The 11899-nt window shown below is 32.6% G+C and overlaps 1 protein-coding gene across 1 annotated transcript in view; it reads right to left on the bottom strand.

The window, feature by feature from the left end:
• Positions 1-11899, bottom strand: part of LOC106878657 (potassium channel subfamily T member 1) — a 168270-nt gene that overhangs the window by 66967 nt on the left and 89404 nt on the right. The window contains exons 4-7 of the mRNA XM_052966784.1: positions 10215-10283; positions 7830-7938; positions 4083-4157; positions 1343-1429 (exon numbers count right to left, since the gene is read on the bottom strand). Coding sequence (XP_052822744.1) covers positions 1343-1429; positions 4083-4157; positions 7830-7938; positions 10215-10283 — 340 coding nt within the window. The remainder of the gene's footprint in view (positions 1-1342; positions 1430-4082; positions 4158-7829; positions 7939-10214; positions 10284-11899) is intronic.

Below are 11899 nucleotides of genomic sequence, written 5' to 3'. Positions count from 1 at the left end.
TATATATATATATATATATATATTTATATTATATTCATCATCATCATCGTTTAATGTCTGCCTTCCATGCCGGTATAGGTTCAACAGTTTGACAGGTGGTAACCAGGCAGAAAACCACACCAGGCTTCTTCTGCCTGACCAGCTCCTGTCAAACCATCCAACCCATGCCAGCATGCAAGGTGGATGTTAAACGACGATGACCATGATTATGAATATGATATAATATAATATATATATATATATATATATATATTGCAAGAATCTGCATATCCATCAGGCCAGAATGGAAAACAGGTGCAACATGCAGGAACACATTACATCCCAGAGAGATGTAGGAGGAGTAAGACCAGGACTCATCCCACATTGCAAAATTCCTCCATCCCACTCAAGCTAAAAGAGGAGCCCTTCAAAGATATCATCTTCCCAGAAAGATCAATAACCTTATTCAGGTTTACTATCACAACTTTCAGATGAGGATCATTTCAAGATCCATTGTATCAGTGGCACAGGTTGGAAAGAGATATTATAACTGGCTGCATCCTTTCAGTAATCCTTTTTGCCTTTGCCATGAACATGGTGTCAAGTCAGCAGAGATAAAGTGCCAAAGACTCCAAACAAAAATCCGGCATGCATCAGTTACAAATAAGAGTCTTCATGGATGACCTAACTGTAACAATTATCAACAGTTGCTGTTGAAAAATAGATCTTTCAGGAATTTGAATAGAAAAAGCACAACATCTAGAAACTCTCCTTTTCATTTATCTTCATCACAAAAATTTATGTAAGTAGCTCAAGTACATAAAGGCAGTATATTTAAGAAAGAATTACATATTCAGGACATGTAACAAAATCTCAGATAAAATGGTATTGAAAGAATGCATCAACAGTAAGCAGCTTATGATTCTATAGTTTACTCAAAGTAGCAAGTCCTCTTAAAGTATAACATCTAACAGCAATAACATACTTAGCTACATACAATACAGAGCAAAAAATATTAAGAATGATATTTAACTACAAGCATTTGGCATTTCTTATATCACTGTTAAAACATTTCTTAAACTTCAATTTGCAATTTTATACTTTTAGATACATATACATTAGCAATTCTATATTCACTTTTCCTATTTCTCAGAACATAATGTATTTCTTTTTTTTTTTTTTCTTTACATTAAAACACTCCATACACCACAAAGTTCTCCTCACTAAATTATACATCTACTGAAATATAACCAAGCACAATATTTCTGTATGAATCCCATTTAATTACTACCTTAAAATAATTAATTTCAGCATGGCCTGTATTAGATTTACAAAATCTACTGATAAAAGTAAAGCAACTTACAAAAAGAGTCAAAAATGCATCATTAGCCAACCAGCAATTTAAAAAGGTTGGGTAAAACATGTTTTGTAATTTCTGTGGCCAAAATACCTGAAAAATGTATCAAAAATAGAATATATTTAAATTTAAGTAAATGACTGGCATAACTTTGTAATTTCTTCTTTTTTTTTTTTTTTTTGGTTCTAACAATTTAATATTTGGTAATTTATAGTTATTATAGATCAAAATAAGGTAATAATTTAATGAATTCCTGAAACTATAGCTGTTATTTCAAAATCTTTTGAATTCAATTACAAAACAACTCAAAATATATAATTGAAGGGAATGCCAACAGAAACCAGAAAAATTTCCAGGGGCTCACAACACTCAATGTTCAGTTAATGGAGATCATGAGTGATAATGTTCTAGTAGGGTTGCTGTCAGCTCTACAGAGCCAACAAATCTAAGTTTATAACCTCCCACTTTGAAAGGTATGCATTTTCAATCCAGTAACAAGAAATATCAACCAAATACCTGATACACAAAAGGGACAGAGATGCAAGAAAAGCATCCAATGTAGACTTTATGGAGTTAACACTGAAGATACCACCCACATCAAAAGCAGTTGTCTGAAAATGTCATCATGGTATTATCTACTGATGTGACATGATGTTGTAGCTATATAATGAAATCCATCCAAAGGATAATTCCAAGAACAAAGAAATAAGAACCCATAGTATGGTAGAAGCCATAGCCACTCATAATAAAAAGGAGCACTGGTGGAATGTCCCAGTGAAAACCTCGATAAAATGTAAGCACAATAGATCTGATAAAATGATTTGGGATAGAGAAGAGAAATTGTGTACAATTGTTGAAATTAGCTGCCCAGCAGATGTTAACATAGAGCTGAAGATTAGTGAAAAAGAGAATACCTACACTGAACTATTGAGAAATTTGCAATTATTCTATCCAGATTACAAGTTCAGGTTTATACCTGTAATTATTGGGGTACTGGGATATGTGACAATCTCAAGAAACCAGAAAGGAGAAAGCTCATTTGAAGACTACAGATCCAATCCATCACTGAAACTGCAAAAATCTGTAAAACTTATCTGTAAAACTTTATCATGTAAAATCACTAAAAAAATATCATTTAAGTATATATGAGCATGTCTAGATATGCAAGTATATGCATGAGAACACATACATAAAACAAAACATACAAATCCGCATGTACACACACACACACACACACAAATACTCTGTTGTTGATGTTGAAATTCTAATGAAGGAGCTTTGGATCTAGGTTAGAAGACTGCTCTTTCTGTATTGGCAAGAAATCTTGAAATAAAACTGAATACATGCATATATTGACTTCAAATATTGCACATATACACATACATGCAAAAATACCGTTGCTGTTGTTGACATTCCAATGAAAGAACCTTGGACCTAGGTTAGAAACTGACTCTTTCTCTATTGGCAAGAAATCTTGAAATAAAATTGTATAATGACGTACATATGTACATATATACGCATGCACATATGCATACATGTATGCACACATACAGTTATAACTACATACCCACAAACATACCTACATTCAGTCAAGTGGTTTGCAAATATAGATACTTTTTGTTGAGTTCAGTACTAAGGTGAGTGGATTAGGTATACTGTTGGCAGAGAAACAGACACAAAGTAATTGGGGTAGTCAGAATATATGACAGAATAATTGAGTTTAGACTAATCAAGGGTAAATGACAACATTGCTACTTCTGTCTTTGCACCACAATCAGGAGTGACAAATAAGCAAATGAAGTAGTTCACTGAGGCTTCTTGCAGAGCACTCAATAATGAATAACCAGTAGCTTCATGCTACTGGTTATTCATTATACCACAAATGGATAGATAGATAGATTATTGTGAATAAATCTTTCCTTGTCCACATAGACTACTAAAGATATAGAAACAGTAAGAATTCTCTGATAGCCATACATTTACTGATTTTAGATGATGTACACATCAAGATGGAAGAGATAGAGAAATACTGAGAAATTTTATAACATGTAATGAGCCACAGAAATATCTGTAGATGGAGCAAGTACCACTCAAATAGAAGGTGACATGGTGGTGGAATGGTACAGTGAATAGACAAAACAGAAAAAAGCTACAAGACAGTTTGGGAAACAATGGAAGAAAGTAAGGAGGGAGCAATATTAGGTGGCTGAGGTTTGCCAATGTTCAGTGAGGAGAGGATCAGAGAAGCACGAGGTTCTCGAATCATAAAAAGTGTATGAGTGTAAATTAAGACATTGCTGAAGAAAATTATGTTCAGAATGGTGGTAATGAACTTAACATCACTGATGCCAAGAAGAAAGAAGCTCGCAAATGTTATTCTGAGTGGTTGGAAGAAAGTGTAACTACTCCAAGTAAACCACCCACCCACTCACTGTGCAATCAACAGCACTATTAAGGATATTAAGGTAGGGAAAGCAGCTAGGCAGTAAAAGAATTAAAAGAATAAATACTTTAGTTCTAAATTGTTTTAACTTTAAAAACAATCCTAATCATATCAATATGAGAATAGGTAAATGTGAAAAAACTTTAATCTATTTCTGAAAATGTGTGATGATATTTACAGATCCAGCATATCATAAATTAAAATGTGCACTAATTGAATACTAATATCTAGCTTGAAATCAATAGCTAACATGTGATAAAAAAAAATAGATCGAAGGATATTTCAATTAAATATACTACGCACCGTGGCAACAACTGGGACAGTACACAATACTTCAATAAGAGTGGCTGCTCTGAAAATTCTTTGAAGAGCTTTTTGCTGAAAAATTTCAAAATTTCAAATATTTAGATTTATAAATTACAGCCTACAAAGGCATTTGGTTTTGTCAAAAAGAACACTCTTTTTTTAAGATATTGACCAATATAAACTGCCATAAAGTCATAAGGAAAACAATCACCTTTATTCAATGTCAAAGGACAATACAATGATATTAAGCAGAGCCACATACTTTCCAACAGTGCTTATAATTTTCTTTGATGTTCTTTTCAAACATGTTTTTGCAGCATCTCATAGAAATCTTGTTTGCTGGTTATACTGTTCCCACTACTCTTGCAGCAAAGGGATTTTTGCATCTCACAATTGCTCTAACATGCTGTGCAAAGATTTCTGTATCAGAAAGTCATTATCAATTTACTCCATCTACTACCATCCTTATTTGTCATTTAGAGACTGTTACCAAATTTGTGGTACTTGAATTCTGCAAATTAACACCAAATATATAGTGTCTGTGGTTTTTATTGGCTAAACTGGCAACATAACCATCCCCAAATACAACAATATCTGTTTCAACACACGATTTCACATCAAGAATCTTGCAAAATGAATATATAAATGCATATAATTTTTTGAAAGACATAAATCTGGAGAAGAAGCACACTCTAAGAAGTAGAGGAGTCTATATCTTTTCCTGATGAAGGCTGGTTTATGGGGTTTAACTTTATAGCATATCGTCAGACCCCAAGACCTGTTGCCCAATGACCTCTTTAAAATATGGAGGGGAAAAGCCTACATTATCTCCCTTTGTCGATAGCAATTGGCAAAGGGAAATAATGCAGACTTTTCCCATCCATATTTTAAAGAGGTCATAGGCTAACAGGTCTTGGTGTCTGATGATATGCCATAAAGTTAAACCCTTTATGGATGGGAAACCCAGATTAACCCCTAAACTGGCCTTCACCAAGAATATATATATATATATATATTCAAAATATATATATATATTCACCAGGAATATATATATATATATTCAAAATTTCATATATATATATGAAATTTTGAATTTAGTTCACAGACCCCCAGTACTACCTTTGTGGACCACCAAGGGTTTGCAGACCACAGGTTGGGAACCACTGCTCTAGATGAAAATAAAAACTGGGAAGAAAGGGTGCAGATAGAACTTTGCAATAGATAGAAGTTATAAAGCTGTAGTTAGAAGAAATCAATAATTCTCCATGCTGTTGTGGCAGCAATAACAAATTTAAATTGGAGATTTTTTACAATTTTTACAATAGCTTTCCTTGGAAGATAAGATAAAACTGCAAAAGAGCATGTAAACAAAAATTTGGTAATTTCTAAATACAAATGAATAACTTCATGAAATGTGACTGTCACATAAGTGTATTATCTCCATAATCACAAGAATTGTTGATTTGCATGTGTATGAGGCAATTTAGTAAAAAGAAAAAAGTTATGTTTGTTAGAATATTGTGAAGAGGAAAATATTTAATTCCACATATCACACTTTGTCAGAGAATGAGAAAATATAAGAAAATTTAGTATGATAGAAAGACAGCGAGAGACAGCAAATAGATGGGGGTGTTAAAAGATATGACATGGGGAAGCGGGTTACAAAAAGTAGTAACAAGATAAAAAATATCTGTAATGGAACAAGTAAAAGTTGAACTGCCAAGATAAGATGCCTGTTGAAAGAATAAAAAAAAAGAAATATAATCTTAATTTAAAAAAGAAAGTAATAATAAGTGACATGCAGTAAAAGAAAGAAAAGAGCAAAAGGAGCAAGTAAAAATGCTATAGAAAAAACTGAAAAGAGAAAAATAAGCAAGATAATTGGATTAATGGGTAAGTTGCTCAATTAGTCCACAAAGAGTACACATTTAAAAATTGGAGAATAAGCTTCTCTGTCTTAATCTTATGACTATCACAAGATTCATGATGCAATATAACTTCACAAACTGAAACTGACTGAAAGGTTGCAAGTTTGGAGTGATCCTAGCTACTATCCAGGACGAGGAAGTTTGAATATAATCACTAGAATGTTTAAGGAAAATAGTAGTTTACATTAATTAAAATGATTATATTATCTGATGAAGGACTTTTCTTGAAAAAAAACTTTGTTGAAGAGAGAATGATTTCGATACCACCATTTATTCCTTAACATTCGGCACATAGATTGTCACCCATATGCATCTTAGACACTTCATAACAAACTTACACAGGAACCTCAAAAAATAAAAGTCCCCTTTAATGGTAACATTGTGAGCTAGACTCTTTCAACAGTTTTTATACTATACTCTATCTATAATGACATAAAATTTTGGGCCTTGTGATTTCTTATGCTTTCACACATATTGTTACCAAAGTTGCATCAAAGACTTTGTGCTGTCCCTGTAAAACCAGAGTATGCTTTCACCCAAATCAGATGCTGACTATTTTCAGGACTCAACATTGAAGTATTGCTGACATATGTGCGATGGTGCTGCAACACACACAAGCAGTCTAAACTGTCTCCTGGAAAGGCATTGGATGATTGGAAAAGATTCCCTCACACAAATGCTACAAACATTGGCCTATATCTTCTCTCTGCACCAGCAACGACTAAACTAAAATGTTGCATATCTACTCCACTGAAAACCACTTGGCATTGTCTCTTTCCATGTCATCCCTACTATGTCTCATCCCTTATTTCTACACTAAACACTGAGCATAATCATTTTTTCTTAAAGCTACAGTTCCTTTGAACTCCTTTAGACCAATTTTAAGAAAAATTTCAAACTGAATGTCAACTGATTCAATTCCATAAGTATTGAAAAGCCTGCAAGAATTACAAGCACAGCCATCCTCCTGATATTTACTGAATAAAACTAGATAAACTGAGATTTTATGAATAGCTTCAAATACAGCAATACTGTGCAGAACAAATTATTTTTACTTCAGCTGAAGCATTAGATACAGTCTAATTTTACATTTTTTTCATTTCATATTTCCAATCTAACCTTGAACTGACAATAGTTCAATGATAGAATTTTATGAAATCACAGGAAAAAATGGATAATGCATTTTCTCAAATGATTCAATTTCTTAGATCTGGTGACACAGGACACATTAAAATCATTTTCCCATTCATCATTTTGATTTAATGTCGCCAAAACCTTAGCCCATGTCTTAGATGAGAACCTATTACATAAGTTGCCTTCTTCTGAGATCTAATCATCTTTCATATTTTCTAATTAAACACTCCTTGTCAAACTACTCAAATGTAGCTGTTATCAATTATATAAATGATGAAAAAAATGAATGAAAAATTTTGTACATCAAATTTTAAAACAGGGACTAAAAACTGCCTGTAAGTGACTCTGAAAATATTTCAGATTAAAAATCTAAATATGCTGATGCATGGGCACAGTCTATCTTTCAAAATATAGCTCATTGGCAGAAACAGTTTCTTCTGAAAAAAGAAAGTAATGAATATTAGAAATGCTTTTTAGAAACAAAACTGAAGTAATAAAAAGTAATCTTAAATTAAAATACAATAACTAATACACACTGTATCTAATTGTATTATATGGAAATACATGTATTAATTAGTATCTCTGACAACAACAATTAGTATTTAGTGTTTCACTGTTTTTTTTAGTATGTTATATAGCTCAATTAGTACTAATGTATTTGTTTTTAAGTTTTTTTTCTCACCTTACGTACAACATAGAGTTGTAAAATAAATTTTGAAAGCATTACAAATGACAGAACAACTTGTGCTATCCATAATCCAAAGGGGCGGTGTACCCAAGCAACAACATACCTGTGTAAATAATAATAATATAAACAAGTTTTCAGAGAAGTTATTTCTCTAATTTTCATGTAACCTGATTATATCAAATTTTGATGAAACAGAATTAATTAAAGACAATTATGCTTGAAAAAATAATTAATAAAATATATCTGAATATTTGAATCTAATAATATTTCTGACAACTTGCATTAGACATGATGATGGACATACCATATAGCCCTTCTATATGGCATCGTTTCAAAGGTAATGCTATTAAGGGTCACTGCTCCTTACTCTTGGGGTTTACTTCTTCAACTTCCCTTCAACAGTATTTAGAAGCAACACAAAGAATATTAATTTGGGATTCCCAAGTATAGTCACTTGAAGAAGCTTGACCAGACACCAGAATCAGTCAATAAAACTGACCTAAATACATGACTGGTACTTTATTTTATTGACCTGTTATTGTAGGCAGTGCTGTCAGAATGCCAAGAGCTGGAACAGAGACTGCAAGGCATCCTATTTAACCCTATTCTTGCCAATCCACTGCTCTGAAAGGATAAAAAGCAAATTTAACCATAGTAAGATATGAACTCAGGTGCAGAGGATCAGAAGAAATGTTGGTTGAACAAATTTGCCTATTCAATACTTTTATTCTGTGCGTGTGCTTATGTATATGTGTGTGTATTTGTAGTACTCACTGTTACCAATCAGAATTTTATGTCTGCTGCTGAGTGTGTAACTAGTTTATGATTTAAAAGATATGATATTTATAACAAAATATTTACGAGTGTTTAGTCACTGGGTATAGAATGGATCAAATGAAAAGTAATGGCATAGAAAATGATGTAATAGAAAAATATAACACACACACATACGTGTAAAGTGAGTGTTTTTGTGTGCATAAAAACTTGAAAAATTAACTAAATAAAAGACTAACTACAGGTGTAAAATCTGATATTTTGAATAATTTTATTTACAATCACTTAAAAGTTTCACTAGTTATCAGCCTCACCAAAGTGTGAATTGCCTAACTGAAAGTACTGTTTATATACATGAGTCTTTCTTGTAGATAGGTATTTTAAGTACAAACTAATTGAAGTTAGATCAAGTAATGGAAACTATGAAAATTGGATTGGCATATACTGCTCCCTTTCTCCACCATTTTCTTTTTTCTTCTTAGAGAAATTTATGTGGACACATCCAAATTTATGTGGATACATTACAAGGAAAAGAATCAACTTTTCCAAAATCTGAACCAAGATTTGTAATTAGTTGAAACTCTGACAAATTTGCAATAAACTATACTCATTTATTTCATCTAATGTAATTTATATCATTAAAACACAAAATGTAGAGTTTTATTTTTTGTTAGATAAATTAATTGACCTTCTGTATTCCTTTTCCTTAAAAGTCAGGTACATTCATTTTCCACATGCTATGCTTGAATATTTAGATAATACTAGCAAGATGCACAAAACTTTCAGCAGAAGAACACTAGTATGGTATTTACATGTAGGTTGAAAGCCAAGTATTTTTACAATAGATGCAGCAAATATTTTTGTCACTAGAGCCAGGTATTTTTTATATTAATACAACATAATGCTAACATCATACATCTAGTTCTTTAGTGTCTTTAGTAGAGTCTACTCAGTTGCAAGCATTCAAGCAAGATCTCTGGTTTGAATATAATTTTCATTCTTCCTTCCACTGGTTATGGAGGCTCTAAGAGGGTCATAAGTATTGGCTATTCTCTTCTGATTAAACCATTCAAAAGACTGTTAACTCTTCAAGATCTTGAATTTAACCAATCAACTCAGCCACCCAGATAACTCTCATTGTTAATTATTAAGTCCCAGAAATTGCAATTTCATGGTTTATGTAACCTAAGTTAAAAACTGACAAGAATATCTAATGATAAACAATGCAACCATTATAATAAAATATGCTAAGTATAGAAATTTATGTTATCAAGGAAAATATATAGATGTTTTCGATCTAGTTTGGATTCTTTGCCATCAAATTTGAATTCTTTACCATCAAATTTCATGGCAAAGAATCCAAACTAGATCGAAAACATGTATATTATATGGACAAAATTAATTGCATGTACTATTGTATTTATTATAAAACTACTGTAATTAAAACAAGCTATACTTTAAAGTAGCTCAGTAAAATTTCCAAAACAAACTATTTAAAAACAAATTCTCTTTCAAAAAATGTAAATAGTTTATGGAGCAAAATATTGTGACAGCTGATTTAAGAATGGATATTTGCAATTATACTTAAAGTAAAGCATATCTTACCAGTTGATTGGTTTGGGGCGTGAAAGTTCTGAATGATTGCTTTCTTCTGTGGCACAAGGATACCCATAGCTATGAAACAAAATAGTTTTGATAATTTTTTATTTCAATTTGTTTAGTTCTTAGTTTCATTTCAAAAATGGTCAGTAATCTATGATATAAATTGAAGTTGGCCGACCGTTGTATTCTTTCTTGTCTTGAGGTTCACGGCCAAACGGTTGGGTGGATTCGCATGAAAAATGGCACACATGTGGAGACGGGTGCATGGATTGAAACACGCTTTCTATTTTTTCCTAGCCCCCATACTTACAGAGAAAATCGATTAAAACAACCTGCGTGCGTGCGTGTGTGTATGTGAGTGTGTATCACTGAAGCCATTCATACATATATACATATATAATAAATAAATAAACTGAATGATAAATTTCAGTTATCTCTCTCTCTTTTTCTTTCTTTCTCTCTCTCATATACACAAACACCATCAACATTACTCTCTCTGTCGCGCACGCCCCATCAAACATACACACTCACACAGAGACATACGCACACACATCACTTCTCCCCTCTCACCACAACTTCAAAAGAAGTTCAATCATAAAACTGTTCATGTCTCTTCGTTCGACGCCCACTTCAAAAGATCGCCTTTCCTTTTCACTTGTCCGGCCATTGATCGAGAGATAAAACACAAACCAACTCCTGCTAAATGCAAAAATCCTGCCAAAAATACATACACATACACACACACACAAACGGACATTTCATGTCTTTCAGTTTCTCTATGATTACACATGCGTTGAAAACAATGGCTCTTACGTACATTTTAATCTTCAACAGGTATGTATCAATTTCTATAATATAAATTGTTTTTCTATAACAATTACTTATTCCATACTTCACTTAGCTTTTCTCTTTACTTTTCTTAAATTGGATACGTCTGCTATTAATTCTTACATACAATTTCCCCGTTAATTCTTACAGCTTCATTTTCTGTTAAAGCAATTCTTAACATCAACTTCTTAACATAATACACAAAATTCTTGCATTAATACAGTAGGGTGATTTGAGGGAGATTTGGCTGCTATTTCTACCAGGTCTACCTACAATGTAGAGGTCTGAACTTATTTTTCATTCACAGATTTGCATTTCAAACGTTTAACATAATCCTTTCCATAAATCAACTATCGTAAAAATTTTCTACCATGACCTCACATGCAATTACCCTTTCTTCTGCCATTAACACCAGTTGCTCATACACCTTACAGTTTCTCATTCAAACTACATAATACAATATTCCATACTCCCTCCGATACGATCTACAAGTTTAAGCGGCTTCAATTTCCTATTAAGCTCTCCTTTGCAATGACAATAAATAAGGCACAGGGTCAATCATTGCAAATGGTTGGTTTAAATCTTACAGAGCAAGTGTTCTCCCACAATCAACTTTACATTGGATGCTCCCATGTTAGCAGGCCACAAAGTCTATATATTTGTGCATCAGAAGGGAAAATGAGAAACGTTGCCTACAAAGAAGCGCTCCACTGAAAAAACAGCATTTTTTCACATCTTCCAAATCACCCCAGTCATCTGCCGCCTCAAAAGCTTCGTACTTGCCGTACCAGTCAACGTAAGTCAACGACACACAAATTCACTCACTCACTCACTTTATCTCTCTTTCTTACCCTCTTTCT

This window comes from Octopus bimaculoides, chromosome 3 (assembly GCF_001194135.2).
Source record: "Octopus bimaculoides isolate UCB-OBI-ISO-001 chromosome 3, ASM119413v2, whole genome shotgun sequence".
Classification (NCBI taxonomy): Eukaryota; Metazoa; Mollusca; class Cephalopoda; order Octopoda; family Octopodidae; genus Octopus; species Octopus bimaculoides.
This window is presented reverse-complemented; position numbering and strand designations above follow the sequence as displayed.